Source organism: Aedes albopictus, chromosome 2 (genome assembly GCF_035046485.1).
Source record: "Aedes albopictus strain Foshan chromosome 2, AalbF5, whole genome shotgun sequence".
Lineage (NCBI taxonomy): Eukaryota > Metazoa > Arthropoda > Insecta > Diptera > Culicidae > Aedes > Aedes albopictus.
In genome coordinates, this window is record NC_085137.1 from 356,214,136 (window position 1) to 356,231,635 (window position 17,500).

A 17,500-nucleotide genomic window follows, 5' to 3' on the forward strand; every position below is an offset into this window, starting at 1 on the left:
GCGGCCTGAGTATGCTGAGACGATATTCGGTTGTTTCAGTCGCTCTAGGTTGTACCGTGGTGGTCGCCGGTACCGTACATTGTTGATGACGGAGAGTTTTGGGCGCAGTTTGACCATCACTAGGTAGATGATGTTGGCGCCACGATATGTCCTGAGGTCGATAATGTCGGAGAAGTGCCGTCCGTCAATCAGAACGTGATCGATTAGAGATTCCGTCTGCTGAGGTGATCTCCAGGTGTATCGATAAGAGAGGTTGTGTTGGAAAAGGGTGCTACGTATGGCCATATTTCTGGACGCGGTGAAATCAATGAGTCGTAGCCTGGCCGTTTCGTTCGTCTGCTGGTCTCGTCGGTCTGAATTCCTCCTCCCAGCCTACCTCAGCGTTTAGGTCTCTTTTGACGATCTTGACGTCGTGTTTTGGGCAGTGATCGTACTCGCATTCGAGCTGCGCATAAACTGCGTCTTTGTCATCATCAGTGCTTCCGGAGTGAGAGCTATGCAGGTTTATTATGCTGAAGTTGAAGAATCAGCCCTTGATCCCCAAACCTGCACATTCTTTCGTCGATCGGCCACCAACTGATCACGCGACTCTGCATATCACCCATCACGATGAAAGCTGTTCCTAGCTCGTGTGTTGCTGCAGATGGTAGAAGGTAGATGGTATGATTATCTCTAAACTTTCGCGCCATGGATCCTGTCCAATACACCTCCTGCAGCGCTATGATGCTGAATCCGCGGTCCTCCAGTAGATCGGCGAGTAGGGGAGCTGTGGCCATAACGCCTATAGGGGGCAAGTTGCGCCACCCTTGTTTAAGGCAAACCACGTTATTTTCAGTACCTTTTTTCAACTGCAATAGTTAAAGTAAGAATAAAAATGCTTCTTCACATTTGAGATTACATATTTTTACTAAAAAAATTGTACAAAAACTCCAAAAAAAGATTTTTGCTACTTTTGATGTAATTTTAGCCTGTCAAATTTTTCCACGTTTTTACATTATTTAAAATATATTTTTTCTCGCTATCCCCACAAACTGTTTTGCACACTCGCATTGTTTGTGTACCAAGCGAAAAAAGTATCGAATTTGACCCTTATAAGGTTTTTGCAAGGGTCCAAACTTCTGAGGCATGTGTGGGGCATCTTACAAATTTTGATTACTACATATTGCTCACATTTATTAAAACAATTTGATTTATATGAGCTGATGATGAACGGAGCATAATCGTCTAGATTTGCCCGTGGTAATGCATGGTATGCTGCCAACCATTGTTGCAAACAAAAATGATAAACGATGTGACATCATAGGAACTAAAACAAAAGCACAACATAGCGGAAAAAAGTGCACCATCGCATCACACTCCAGTTCGCCCATCCCCCAACAACAGCAACGGCTCGCGTTCCTCCATGAGCGCCACCAGAAATTATAAATATGATTGTTTTAACGTGGCGTCAACGCTTTATTTCGCACCATTCGATCATCGGACGTGTCCCCATAAACAAGTTAAACCTCTTCGCGATCGGACTCCCCAGTCATCTGCTGCCGGCCTGCCCCACAGATTGACGTGGAAACATGAAACCGTGCCGGATTTAATATCGTTATAAGTGACCATCAACCTAACAGGGTCCTCGTCCGTCTCTCAGCCGGACCCTACCACCTACCGTGCTAGCCGGGTGCTGAACGAGCGTGTGCTTTTTTTCTTCCTCGAGAAGAAGGAAAAACTGTCGAAAAATGTTACTGCTGGATGTGCTGGTGCCGATAGCAATTTGGTCAAGTGGTGCTGCCGCCTGGAGTGAAGTTAGAAAATCGAGAGCACTTACGAATCTGGCCAGCGGCAGCAGGGACCGAAGATGTAAGCGCTTTTTCCGACACACAGTTTAGCTTTTTTTTTTCTTGAGTGGTATTTTATGGATTTGAAATATGGAGAAGTTTTCAAATAAGTGCCATAGATTGTTAGTGGTTGTGCCTGTGAACTGGATGCAGAATGCATGGTGTTAAAAAGTGTACAATTGTGAGAATGGGCATCGATATATTCACATCACAATATTCTGGGATATGTTACCAACATATTTGTTTTGCTGTACCAGCCTGTACAACATCCGAAGTCATTTCTCATACATAAGGTCTGCAGTGAAAATTTCTGGCAACAATTTCTGGCTAATTGTTTGGGAAGAAATTTGCAAAGAACTGAAATATCTTCAATCATTATTAAGGCATTCCTCTAGTATTTTCTGTAGGATTTCCTCTAGGGATTACTGGAAGGATATCGGGCAGAAATCACGAACGAATTCCTGGTCAAATTTCTGAAAGACTATTTAAAACTCGATTTGCAGGATGACATGCTGGAATTATTCCTGAAAGAGTTTCTGAAGTGATTTCTGAAAAAATATAAAACAGAGCATCTGCAATATTACTAAAATTAATCACTAGAAAAGTATTACTAGAGAAATCACTGAAAAATTTCTTGAAGCATCTTTGGAGTTACTTTAACAAAAGTCTCCAAATAAATTCCTGGAAGTAGGTTCTAACCGAAAATACTATATCAATTGTTTGAGCCATTCTTGAAGGAATTTATGGAAGAACCTTCCCGAGCAAAGTTTAACAGCAATTGAAAACTAGCTTTTATGTTATGATATTGCAGATTATGATATCTCAGGTAATTTTAATCGTTAATGGTTAAAATATCAAAAATGATCACAGATAAATGCTCCTATGACAACAAGTTGAAAACTGTATTTACAATCAGTGCGAAGGAAATGAAAAATCGTGGAATATAGAGTTGATATTAAAACACAAAAGTGATCAGATAATTACACTTATTATATACTGTTAGAGTTATTGTTTATGATTTGGCAAAAGCACTAACATTACTGAAAACTAAACATTAAAAAAAATGAAAAAATGACAAAACGAAATCAAAATTTGAAATCAAATTGAATCAAGATAAACTGGTATGAAAATGTAATATCAATGTTGAAAACATGTTGTTGCTAGATTTTTCTCGGGTTTCGAGACACATCTGGATAAAAATTCTGTGAAACTTGTGGAGGAATCACTAGAACGATTTCTGAAAAAAAAAAAACAATGTGTAGGGCTTTGTGGCGGAATCTCTAGAGCAATTCATGGATGAATTTGTGGAAGAAGTCCTGAGCGAAACTTTGGAATAATTCCTGCAAGCATCGAATGCAATCTCTGAAGGAATTCTAAAAGAAATTTCTGGAAAAATGCCTGGATAAATGTCTGGAACAATTCTTATTTCCCCAACACTTGCTTTTTTTTAAAGAATCCCTTTGGGAATTCCTGGTAGGAGCTCTGCAAGAAAACTCAAAGGATATCTAGAAACATTCTTACAGAAAACTTTGGAGAAGTTACTCGTGGAATCTATGAAAAATTTCCCGGAGGAATCTCTGGAGAAATTAAAAACAAAAAAACAGGGATTGATTTTTTGAACAAACCTCTGCATAAATTCCTGATTGTTTCCCAGTTGGGCTTTTAGAAATAATTCCAAGACGGAAACTCCTAGAGAAATCTCTAAAATTCCAAAGAAAAATCTGGAAGAATTTTTAGAGAACACTCTGGAGCAGTTATAGGAAGCATATAGAGGAATTCCCGAGAGAAGCTAACGAGAGACTTCCGAATAAATCACCTGGACAACCAGGAGTTGCATAAGGACGTACGCTTAACATCATATAAAGAACTTGATTATCCGGAGACTCGGTTATCCAGATTCATTTGAACGGAATTCAAATATCCGGAATTTCAGACTCAATTATCTCGAGTATTTTTATTTTGCAGTGATGAATTCCTCTTAGTATTCGTGGTGGATTTTCAAGATTCCTGGATGAGTTTATCAGTGGGGAAATCTTTGAAATATTGTCCTGAAGAAACGGAAATCCTAGTATCTAGTTTTAGGAAATTCAATTGTAATCTCTGCAATAAATTCATAAGGGACCTCAAAAGGAACTTCGGCATCAATGTCTAGGGCAAGTCTTTGAGAAAACTGTGAAAAAGTTATTAGTAGGAAGATTTCTACAAGCAATACCTTAAGGGTTGTAGGGTTGTAGAATCAATTTAATCACTTCCAGGCAAATCTCTGATGAGAATTGTGATTAATTACTGAAGAAATTTCTAATGGTTTCGGCTTGCAGGCACAGATAAATTAAAATAATCAACGCCTATTTTTCTGATTGCAAGCCGAAACCACCAAAACCAGTCATCCAATCAACATTACTAAAGAAACCTCTGTAGGAATACCTGAAAACATATTTAAGAGAATTTGAATGAAAAAAATGTTAATTAATGCTTCTATAAGACCCCTCGAGAATATCTAGACAGACTTCTGGAGCAAACCTTTTTAGACAATTTATTGTTTGAGGTATCACAGGAAAAATCCTCGAAGGAATTTTGGGAAGAAGTTCTTACTTTGTCTTTGACTGAGTCGTACAGACTGTTCTTATATTAACTATACTAAATTACTTATCCTATGTCTTAAATATTCCTTGGACATATTAAACACGAAACTGAAACATTTGTTGTAAATTGTGTACCGTTTGGTAGCAGTAAAAAAATAATCAAAAACTCTAACAGAAACTGTTTTTAAACCATGCATTAAGTAAAAATATAAGAAATTAATATAAAATAAGAACTATAAGACAGGCCCGTGCACAGAAGTGGCGCCAAGGGAGGGGTTTTTGCCAATTTCGGCAAAAGGCGAAGGGGCGCCTAGTGTAAAAAGCGTCGGTAATGGGAGGGGTTTAACCCCCAAACCCCTCCCCCCCCTTGTGCACGGGCTTGCTATAAGACTATAAGTAATTTTGTTCGAGGATTATTGTTTCTAAGCAACATAATTGAAACAAGTTCTGTCATACATTACAGAGCAATCAAAAAATTTAACCTTTTCATAAAAAGAAATAGTTTGCCTAATTATATACAACGACAAGCATCAGAAGCTAACTTTAAAGATAAATTTCTAAATTTTTGAAATAGACTGTGAATATTTAGTTATTAAATATCAAACGTAAATTGTTAGTGGTCATGTAATGTGTGTTTTAAAAATCTGAATGTGTATCGAATGAAGTAATTTTAAAGGTTTATCTAACACCACTGGAAATAAATACTTAATAAATAATAATTAAAAACAAAAGCTGTCAAATTTCAAAATAATTTTGTTCTTTCAAAGATCGTTCAATAAACGCTTTGACAGGTTTCTTCAGAAAAAATCCAGATATATCTTCAGTCCACCTGAGATTTGTTTAGTCATTGCTCTAGGGATTCCATTGAAAATTCCCTCATGATTTTTTTCTAGAAATTTCCTTAAGGTAACATTCAGAAAATCTCGCAGGAACTCCTCCAGAGATTGTATTATAGATAATTTCAGTGATTCAGGCAGAAATTCTTACAGATTTTTCTTAGTTACTACAGAAATGTATCTGGCATTTGCTCTGAGGAAAACTTCAATAATTCATCAATCTATTAATATTTTTTTCAAGAAGCTCCCGCAAGTGAGAAGTTTCTTCAGGTATTTCTACAGGAAGTTTTTACGAAATTCCTTCCAGGATTTTTTCAAGCATTTCCCTAGGACTTCTCTGGATAAAAATTTCTACAAGGATTTTTTTTTAGAAAGTACTGTTGCAGCTCCATTAGAAATATCTCATAGGATGCCTTTCTCCTGCACAATTTGTTTAGATATTCCTCCTGGATTTCTTCAGAAGTTCTTCCAGAAATTGTACAAAAATTACTGTAGATTTCTTCAGGTAATCCCTGAAGGATTTTCTACGAAATGCTTAAATAGTTTTATTTCGAGAAATCCTTTAAAACTCCTGGAGATGCCGTTTCTAACTACCAGCGAATATTCTTGGATTTTTTCAGGAATATCTAAACAAAAAACCTTGGAGCAATTTCTGAAGCTTTCGATTGCTCAATTCCTGCAAGAATGCTTTGGGTAATACCTAGGAGAATACCTGAAGATACATTCTGACTTTTTTGAATACTTCTGCAGCAATTGTTGAGAGAATCTTTGGAAAAAAAATATGGAGAAATCCCTGAAGATAGGTTTGAATAAAACCAAAGCAATGCATAGAGAAACCCCTGGAGGAACTTCTAAAAGAATCTCTTAATCATCTTAGAGGAATTTCCAAAACAATACCTGCGAAAATTCCTGGATAAATGGAGTAACACCTAGAAAAATCTAACAATATTTCTGGGAGATTTTCTTAAGAAATGTTTGAAGACATACACAAAGGAATACAAGCATGCACTGGTAGCAATCCTTGAATGAATTTCCATTAGAATCCCTTAAGGAAACCCGTTTACGAGTCTCAAGATGAATGTTTTGAAAAATGCCTTTAGAAACTCTTGAAGAAATTCAAGGAAAAAATCCTGGGGGTATTCGTGAAAGTATTTTAGCATGTATCCATGTAAAAATTTCCAAAAAAAATCCATACAGTATGCGGCAGGAAAAAATGCGAAAGTGTTTTTCAACTTCAAACCTCGTTTTCGTCCATTTGACGTTAACAAATCTATGTTTCAACGTTCCATGATCTCTAATAGGCTAGTCTTCTGAAAAAATTAATTGAAAATTTTCCCATTTTGGTCATTAACCTTTACAGAGCGGTGCCTGAAGCTGAAGACTATCAGAATTTTCAAACCGCAGAAAAGCACACAGGTCGCTAAATTTCGTATCTGATAAAACAAAATGTTTAATTTTCTCTACAGTATCATCAAATATATGTTCTTATTTCATCTAGTATGTGAAACTACATGGCTCTGGATCAGTGTGGTCTGGTTGTTCATCGAATTTAAGCTAATTTTGTTACTGTTATAGTCATTTTGTTTAATGACCATTGGGCACGCAGTTTATTGATACCCGCACATAAGGTTTACATTATCACATGTTAAACATCAAATATGTTCATTTTTATTTTTCAGTGCTAGAATATAGACATTGACTGATACACTGTCATGAAAAAATAGTCATATATATCCCATATTTAGCGTGTAATAGTCCCTTGAACTTTTCGCATTTTTTCCTGCCGCACCCTGTAGATAAAGATGCATTCTAAAGGGATGAATAAATGAATATCTGAAGATTTTTTTTTATAAATAATTTAATATAGAAATCCTGCGGGAATCTTTTTTCTGTAAACATTCCATTTTTTATAAATCCTAAAAGTATACCCAAAGTTATTTCTGGCAGTGTCCCTGGACATCATACTGGGGAACATTTTAGAAATTGTTAGATGGATTCTTGGTAATTCCAGCAAGAATGTGCTTTTCATGATAATTACAGAAAATTTTGTGAAATATTAATGCAAGGAAGGGTATTCCTGGAATAATCCTTGATTGGGCGTGGCAGTGAAACTATTTTCTTGAGGGCGTACCAGTATAGGGGCACTGAGAAAAGTAAACCTTGATTAATCAGCTCTGATTTTACCATGGCAGCACTGACCGTCTCCCAGAACATCATGAACCAGAACCTGATAATTAAAACTTAACCAAACAATGCGTCTGTAATAATAAAAACGATAATTTAACACTTTTGCAGTCATATTGTATGTATTTCTTTCATGTAATCAGTTATTGGAAGGAAGTTGGTCCATTTTTGACCAGATTAGACCCGTTCAATAACTTGGACGTCAGTGACCAAAATACTATTTTTTTATTTTTCCATACAACTAGAGGTCTGCCGTGTACAGCATACTTATCCCATGTTCTATGAATCCCTATTAACATAGGACAAGTATGCTGGACACGCATAGATCTACGTTCCAAAGTTCGTATAAATCGATTGAAAAATGAAGTCACGTTGATTTTCAAAAATACTTTTTTTAACCAAGACCAAAACGGGTTATCGTTTTGTTTTCTTTCTCATTCGTCATTTGTCTTAGTTTACTGAGTAAAAAATTAGGTTTATTAGTGCATTATTCAAGTGTTCGTCGTTATGCTACCTCCACCTTTCGATCACCACAGATTCATCCGTCAGGAGTCTTCAGTTTATATTCCTGCCATATCCACCCGTGACATAAAGCTTTTGCTAAATTATTTTAGCATCTGGTAGAATTCCCGCTCTCCGCTTTTTCCAGATCAAAATTATTAAAGTTTTGCTGATTCCATTTCTAATTGCAATTTTCCACGTTCTGCTGGACCCTGATTCGACTCTCTTACTTATTCATCGTCAAAATAAATTGTTCACGTGCTGAATGCTGCTTTCGGTTGCGTCGTTACTGCTGCTTTGATACTCTAGATCTTCTCTAGAGGGGTCACATCGAGCTCAGCTAGCATTTTGTTCGTATGCAGTAGTAATACCCGGTTGCTTCAATCACTCACTCTAGATTTAAATAGATCATATCATGGCGACCGTCGGTTCCGTACAATGTTGTTGATGAAGAGTTTGTCCAAGTGGTTGTCAGAGTCGAAGGGAGTCACAATATGTCCAGAAGCCGGTGCCCGTGGCGTAGTGGCTACACGTTTGCTTCATAAGCAGATGGCCATGGGTTCGATCCCAGCCCCGGCACTTTCGCCAATTGCTCTTTCCCCCTGAGAGCAGCTGACACTGACCCTGTTCTGAGCCAATAGCTCAAATGAACCCGGATACTTGGACATCGGCGAACGGCAACCCATGGACTAATCCACCGATGAACCGAATTCATCGCGGCCCGAGAATTTTGACACTAGAGCGGGGTCTTTCTAATTAGAATTGAACGATTCTGATTGGGAATGGCCCCGCTCTAGTGTCAAAATTCCCGGACCGCGATGAATTTGGTTCATCGGTGGATAAGTCCATAATGGACTCCCAATCGGACTGGAAACAGCAACAACCAACAGCCACACATCAACATCCTCGAGCTCATCATTCTACCATGATAGGGTAGAAAGTTAGGGCAGCGCAACAGCAAGCAGTACGATGTAGTATAATTAGAATAGAATACATCTAGGCGCTGTACAAAGTGTAGGCACAGCTTCCAATTGGAATCGCTCACGCAGTGCCCTAGTGGATTTATAGAGCTATAAATTAGGTTAAGTGATTGAAGAATAAAAATAGGTTTAGAACGTCGTTCTTCAATGACTCAGTCTGCTGTGGTGTTCTCCTGGTTTAATGATAAGGGAGGTTGTGCTGGGAGAAGTTGCTACGAAAGACCATATGTATTTATTTTTCGTTTTATTTTGGATGATTAGTTTTGTTTCAATTTTTTCCTGGTTCTTTGAGCACACCAATATCAACTGTTAGCGCTGTTTTATAATGGACCCTTTGAATCTTATATCAATGAGAGAGAAAAAGTGAATTTTAACCATCAGTACATAATTGTTTTCCTTTAACCAATAGTATAATATTAAATACTAAAATATACCTATAACAAAAGGTTAAAAATTGTTTCACGAAAACACGTATTCTCTCTGGAAGAAAGTGAAAAAAACTCACTGTTTGCACCAACACAGCAGCTAGTGCCGTTCGTTAAGTATGTAGGAGCATATCAGGCCCCACCTCAATGTGTTTAAACAAACAACCCCGCAAGAATGATTAATGGATGAACCACACACTTAACCTATCTTGGCATTGGGAGAAGACTGCTCGCCCGCCGCAAACGACAAACATGTCGCTGTCTTTAGTGATCCCTAAACGTGGCTATAGGCGGTGTGCATGGAATGAAAGTGTTTTGCGATGCCTTCTTTTACCACGTTACAAGGACGAGGAAGAAAAACTGCCGAAGCAGTCTCTCCACACTCGTTAACGCCTTTCTAGCCTTCCTCGAGGCTCCAATCTTGTGTAATGGCTACGCTGGCACCACGGCCCGGATAATCACACTTCCTTCAGGGCTTCTTTTCATTCAGTCAAACACGGGATGGATGTGGATGCAGATTGGTAACTGGTGCTGATGGTAGAAGAGGCTTTTCCACCATCAAGGCTGTCCGGGGGTGGTGGATATTCTTCTCACGTTCTTTCGGATCAGCTGAGGGCGCGCCAGGGTGGATGTTCAAGTTCAACTCATCTCTTCTGCTTCTGCTTCAGTTCGGTGATGCAGGTTAAGGAGCATTGCTGCGGTGGTGGAAAGGTTCTTGTTTGACTTTGCTGAAGCAGGCCACGGTTCGGTAGGTTCGATGGATGGCATGGCAGGATATAGTACAGACTCTGGTAAGTCAGATCCAATAAGCTTCTGCTTTCAGGAGGAGTTGGCATCTGTCGGAAGATTTAAGTACTGCCGCCTGGAAGACGCTGCCGAGTGAGAAACGCCCAGAGAATGATGAAGTATGTTTTATGACTCAATTACAACGTGGGAAAGCGAACAGTTTTGAAATTGTGGGGGAACAAAGTGTTGATGATTTGATTGAGCTTTGTGGCTTAATCAATTTGATAAATGAGTGTGGAGTATTTGTTTATAAGAAATGCTTGAATGCTTTTATTTATTGTGATATGTTGAAACAAATATGAGCTTACGTACTTATTGTTTTCCTTTCCAGTTCTTCCGATCTTTACAGTTTTCCAGTGGGGTCAAGGATTGTGCTCGGCTTCATCCGGAGAATACGGCTCCTGTCAACCCAATAATGAATGCGTGCTAAGAGGAGGAATACCTGCTGGTCCGTGTGCTGGTGGATACGGAACGTGCTGTATTTGTAAGTATAAGCTAGGGCAGTAGGGGAAAGTGGGGTAAGGTGTCATTTTTCAAACTTTCATTGTTTTCAATGATAATTAGCCTCATTTGCTAGGCTTTCAAAGTGGTAACAGCAACTAGACCATATTTGCTCGATACTTCAGCAAAACTATTTACTAAACTAATGCATTTTCATGGACTTTTAGCGATTTAAAAAAACTGGTTCGTAAAAAGAGGTGGAGCAAAAAGGATATCTGCCATGGGGTGAGATGCCACTTCATGAAGACATTCAAAAATTACGTCCATCAGTTTTCATGCATTTTCGACTCCCTATCCCCCTCTGTCCCATTTATTTTTCGCATACTCAATACATGGAGTGCCACCCCTCCCCACTAAACGATGATCGTCATATTTCAATGATCCCTTACATGGATAGCGTGGACATCAATAACCATGCGCCTCCATGTGTGCCTCAATCTCCTTGGAACACAGAACTGGTAATAAAATCACCAGAAACATTGATTGAAAGCACGAAAAAACCAGAAGTTGACAATTTTCATTGGGAAATCAAAAGATTTTTCCGTGGGTTTGGCGGCCTAACTGTAGTAATGATTAAGTTCCATTCAGGAATGGTTTATGAATTTATGAGCAATTTTACCCCATCTTATTATTTTAGGCTTTGTTCCCCTATAAGCTACACTCTTGAAATAAGCTATGTGTGAGTCGATACAGTGCACAGTAGGCAAAAACGGGCTCGTAACCGGCCTTATTTAGAAGCCGCTGCTGGTTTTAAAACTCAAACTGATGCATTTTCCATGGAAAATGTGCTGATAAATCGAATGGTGATGTTTTCTTCATGTGCAGACCTCGGTAAGGGGTTCATTTTGCTCTATTTTACCCTAAATCAGCCGTTTTTAAAGGGTATACTTCCATAACTCTACACGCCGCTGATTTTTAGTATATAAATTGACGAATATTGCTATGTTTTAGAGAATACACTGAGGAACAATTCATGCAGTGTTGAGCCTTGTAAGTGACCCATTTTGCCTTATTTCAACCTATAATTATTGTTTTATTGAATATATGCCTGTATCTTCTATTTATTCAGATTTTCTGGTACATAAATTAAGAAATTTTATGCTATTATATCTACAAAATTGAATGACAATGACATCATGCTATGCTTAGTTCAAGAAGTGGCGTATTTCATCCCATTTCACCCTAGATTAGTAGTATTGATTAATATAGCGTCTATAGCTTCAAATGCTGCAATAGTTTAAGCTTATGATTGAACAAGTAATATGTAATCAGCTCTACTGCATTGAATGATGATGGGGTCATGCTAAGGGTCGTGTCTAAGTGATAGCCCATTTTACCGCATTTTACCCTATATGAATTATTTTACAACTTACTTACCTTACCGGTCAGGCTAAGGCCAGGGTGGCCTCTGCTGTACATAGTAACCGCCTCCATTCCACTCGGTCCATGGCTGTTTGTCTCCAGTTCCGCACTCTGCGTAGGGTCCGCAGATCGTCCTCCACTTGGTCGACCCACCTAGCTCGCTGCGCTCCACGTCTTCTTGTACCGGTCGGATGACTCTCGAGAACCATTTTAGTCGGGTTGCTATCCGACATCCTGATGACGTGACCCGCCCACCGTAGCCTCCCAATTTTCGCGGTATGGACGATGGTTGGTTCTCCCAGCAGCTGATGCAGCTCGTGGTTCATTCGCCTTCTCCAAGTCCCGTTTTCCATCTGCACTCCGCCGTAGATGGTACGCAACACCTTCCGTTCGAAAACTCCAAGGGCGCGTTGGTCCTCTGCACGTAGGGTCCATGTTTCGTGCCCATAGAGGACGACCGGTCTAATCAACGTTTTGTGGATGGTTAACTTCGTGTTACGGCGAACTTTATTCGATCGTAGAGTTCTGCGGAGTCCAAAGTAGGCACGATTTCCTGCCACAATACGCCTCTGAATTTCTCTGCTGGTGTCGTTGTCGTCGGTCACCAGTGAGCCCAAGTACACGAATTCTTCAACCGCCTCGATTTCATCACCGTCGATATGAATTCGGGGTGGCGGGCGCGGTGATTCCTCCCTGGAGCCCTTTGCCATCATGTACTTTGTCTTCGACACATTAATGACTAATCCGATTCGCCATCGTCTCAAAGCAATGTTGAACAGCATGCACGATAGACCATCACCTTGCCGTAGCCCTCTGCGAGATTCGAAGGGACTCGAGAGTGTCCCTGATACTCGAACTACGCACATCACTCGATCCATCGTCGCCTTGATCAACCGTATCAGTTTATCCGGGAATCCATATTCGTGCATAATCTGCCATAGCTGTTCTCGATCGATTGTATCATACGCCGATTCGAAATCGATGAACAAGTGATGTGAGGGCACGTTGTATTCGCGGCATTTCTGCAACACCTGGCGGATGGCGAACATCTGGTCCGTTGTAGCGCGTTCACCCATGAATCCAGCCTGATATTGCCTCACGAACTCTCTTGCAATCGGTGATAGACGGCGGCATAAAATTTGGGAGAGTATCTTGTAGGCAGCGCTCATTAGTGAGATCGCGCGGTAGTTTCCGCAATCCAACTTGTCGCCCTTTTTGTAGATGGGACACACGATACCTTTCATCCATTCCTCCGGTAATACTTCCTCCTCCCAAATTTTGGTAATGACCCAGTGTAGTGCTCTCACCAGTGCTTCTCCAACCTCCTCCTCAATCTCTTGAAGGTCAGGGGCCGGAAGTCTTTCGTCCTGTGCACATACTCCTAAATCTGTTACCACGCCACCTTCGGTACTTGCAACGTCGCTATTGAGGTGCTCATCGTAATGCTTATTATTATTATTATTGGCTCTTTATTATGGGGATTTTCAGCCCGAGGCTGGTTCATCCCCCGATCGTAATGCTGCCGCCACCTCTCGACCACCTCACGCTCTCTCTTTAGAATATTCCCGTGATTATCTCGGCACATGTCGGCTTGTGGCACAAAGCCTCTGCGCGAGCGGTTCAGCTTCTCGTAGAACTTTCCTGTGTCCTTAGCGCGGTACAGCTCTTCCATCGCTTCGCGATCTCGTTCTTCCTGCTGGCGCTTCTTCATCCGGAAGACTGAGTTTTGCCTGTTCCGCGCCTGTTTGTAACGTGCCTCATTCGCTCTCGTACGGTGTTGCAGCATTCTCGCCCATGCTGCATTCTTCTCGTTTTTCAACTGTTCACATTCGCCGTCGTACCAGTCGTTTCTGTGATTCGGAGTCGCGAAGCCTAGTGCTGTAACCGAGGTACTACCTATGGCGGATCGGATGTCCCTCCAGCCATCTTCAAGTATAGCTGCGCCAAGCTGCTCTTCCGTTGGTAGGGCCACTGCTAACTGCTGCGCGTAGTCTTGAGCCACCTCTACGTTACGAAGTTGCTCGATGTTGAGCCGCGGCGTTCGACTTTGACGCGTGGTGATAACTGTCGAAAGTTTTGAGCGCATGCATACAGCGACTAAGTAGTGATCCGAATCTATATTCGCACTGCGGTATGTGCGGACGTTGATTATATCTGAGAAGAATTTACCGTCGATTAGAACGTGGTCGATTTGGTTTTCTGTTTGATGGTCGGGTGATCTCCAGGTGGCTTTGTGGATATCTTTGCGGGGGAAGAAGGTGCTTCGGACTACCATACCACGGGAGGCTGCAAAGTTTACGCATCGCTGGCCGTTATCATTCGATACGGCGTGCAGGCTGTTTAATCGGTCTGTATATTTCCTCCCTTCCTACCTGCGCGTTCATGTCGCCGACAACGATTTTCACGTCACGCGGCGAGCAACCATCGTATGTTTGCTCTAACTGCGCGTAGAACGCTTCTTTCTCGTCATCGGGTCTCCCTTCGTGTGGGCAGTGGACGTTGATGATGCTGTAGTTGAAGAAACGGCCCTTAACTCTTAACATGCACATCCTTGCGTTGATCGGCTTCCACCCAATCACACGTTGTCGCATGTTACCCAACACTATAAATCCTGTTCCCAATTCATTGGTGGTGCCACAGCTTTGGTAGAAGGTAGCCGCTGGATGCCCGCTTTTCCACACTTTCTGTCCAGTCCAACAAAGTTCCTGCAACGCCACGATGTCGATGTTGCGGGAATGTAGTTCGTCGTAGATTATCCTGTCAAATCCTGCGAAACCTAGTGACTTGCAATTCCATGTTCCAAGTTTCCAATCGTAGTCCTTATTTCGTCGCGTGGGTCTTTGCCGATTGTATCGAGTCGTATTTTCTCCTATGTTATTCGCAATGGGGATTTTTACGGGTGGCTTATTGGGCCTACGCCAACACTCCTGTCTCGCCGGAGGGCCATCGTGCCAGTTCTGTTTAAAGTCCCAACCAACACTGGGACGACCACGCTGATGGGGCTACCACCTTGGATCTAGCTGTGCGTGGTGTAGCGTTTCTTACTCAGCCGCTGGATGCCAGAACAGACGCTGTTTGAGCCGCACCTCCTTGGTGAACAGACACTCGGATCGTACCTCCTCAATCTAGCTGAAGTCAGAAGGACAACAGTGCCCAGGCTGCGCTACCAGCTAAGCACACAACTCTTAGCTGGCGGTCTTTGTCATCGCTTGACCCGTGGAAGCGTGAGGTAGGAACTTGTGAGGACCAGAACTATATTGGACGCTCGGTTTTGCAGCCCAATTATTTTACAAACAGAACTCTATACTTTGGAAAGAAAGAAAAGACATTTGACGTAACTCTGTTCAGCAAAAGTTTAGCTCATAGATGCTAGAATCACTTCGATTTTTTGAAAAAAAAAAAAATGAAATATCAACTAGGGTCGAAGTTTTGCCCCACCTTACTCTACTGGTTTTTAAAAATCTGGTTTGGCAGAAATTGTGGCAGCCGACATCGATTTACGGAATTCTGACTTGTATTAAGCTAAAATTTTGCTGAACAAAGTTATGCCAAAATTCTTTTCAATTTTTAATTACAACGCTGTTTGTATGTGTGAGTCTTACACGAACTTTTGCTATATCACTGGGACAAAAGTTCGAATCTAGTGTTTGTGGAATTTTGCTACACTATTTTGACACTTTGGTAATAGGAATTCCTGAACCCAAATAATATTTGATGGTGGAAGTGGAATACACTTTAAACTTCGATCAGGAATTTACCCAAATCAGGGTTAAATTTACTACACCAAAAATTGGTAGTTTTCTGTCAAATTTAGAGAAAACAACTTTTTTTTAACTTTCATCGAATTTTCCCACTAATTCTATCATTTTAAGAGATAATATGTACATTTTTAATGATTCAAGGTTTTTAGCTAAAGTTGCCACATGACTCGAACTCTTGCTCCACTATGTGTAAAATATTATTTCCAAATATTGTTTGCAAAAAAGTTATACATGCTAAAGCATCTTCAATATATACCTAGTTACGCCCCAAAATAAGAGACCGAATTCGATTTCATTACAATTCCAATCCAAACTTGGGCAATTTGTACGAAGAACGGCTGGTCTTGTTTGTCCGGAACTGTATTAAAAAATACATCATCATGAAATTCGAAATGAGTATTTAACCTACTTCAAGTACAATTTATTTTCTAGTTATGGCTTCCTGCGGCGGTGTTGCTCGAGAGAACGGCACATATTTTGTGAACCCAAACCACCCGGATACCACCGATGGAACCGGAAGCTGCCAGCTAACAGTGCTTAAGATGCACCCGGACATCTGCCAGATCCGGCTGGATTTCGACCAGTTTTCAATTAATGGACCGGAAATCGTCAACCATATTTGCAACAACGATCAGTTTCTGGTTTCGGGAGGCAGCCCTGCCCCGACCATTTGCGGAAACTCAAACGGAGATCATAGTAATAAACTGATGGTTCCTCAATGAACTGTACAATTCCTGACAATTATATTTTTTAGTGTACATCGACGCGGGAATGGGCCAAAGCAACCCGATTATACTCACCGTGATCACCAGTGGGCCCAGTTTTCCCCGATCGTGGAGGGTGCGCATCTCACAGATACCATGTGGAGCGATCTCCAAAGCCGAGCAAGGATGTCTTCAATACTTCACCGGGGTCAGCGGAAGAGTCAAAAGCTTTAACTTCGACACAATCAGTGGTCGACAGCTCTCGAACCAGGACTACAGCATCTGCATTCGAACGGAGCGAAATTTCTGCAGCATCCACTACACGGCATGCCCGGATATTGGAAGGAACCGATCGCGCACCTTCACCCTATCTGGCAATTCGAACAGCGTTGTTTCGTCGATGGTGGGTGGCGGTACGCAAGGAACCCCAAACTCTTGCACCAATGACTGGTTGATGATTCCTTGTGCGAAAGTGGCCGATAGACTGCCGATGGCCAGTACCTGTGAGGACAAAATATGCGGTGGAACGTTCAATGCGGAGGTAAGCTCCGTTGAGAGAACGGTGGTCTCCACGGTGAGGCCATTTCGATTGGCGTTTCATGCCGATTCGATTGAAGCCCCGATCGATGTGGACAATAGGGGGTTCTGTTTAGATTACGTTCAACAACCTTGTACTAGTAACTGAGATAGGTAATAAAATGCTAGGTTAACACTTTTGATTGTTGATCGTATTTCTTTAAAAACCCGAAATTAATCCGTACTACAAGTGACAGTAGAGGTAATGCATACATTACATTGTTATTGTCTTCTCCTGTTATTTTTCGGGGCTTTTCCATGAGTTTTTGAATATTTAAATACTTAAGAGTTCAACATGTGACATTATTAATGTGGCTTGACCGCTCGTGGTTACTTTTCGAGCATTGGAAGATCAGCTACACTCAAATGACTGATTAAACAGATTATCGGAACTAACCCTCGACCGATCGTGCTGTTGTATTTTGTACAACACGTTGAAAAAGTCTCGCTTTTTGTATTCAGCATTAGCGTGGTGC

At 41.0% G+C, this 17,500-nt stretch overlaps 1 protein-coding gene across 1 annotated transcript; it reads left to right on the forward strand.

Moving 5' to 3' along the window:
• The first annotated feature begins 1,213 nt into the window (after window positions 1-1,213).
• Window positions 1,214-17,133, forward strand: LOC115263106 (uncharacterized). Its single transcript, XM_029866020.2, has 4 exons — window positions 1,214-1,848; window positions 10,452-10,604; window positions 16,177-16,440; window positions 16,499-17,133. The coding sequence occupies exons 1-4, from the start codon at window positions 1,728-1,730 to the stop codon at window positions 17,131-17,133; spliced, it is 1,173 nt and encodes a 390-aa protein (XP_029721880.1). The 5' UTR covers window positions 1,214-1,727.
• The last annotated feature ends 367 nt before the right edge of the window (window positions 17,134-17,500 follow it).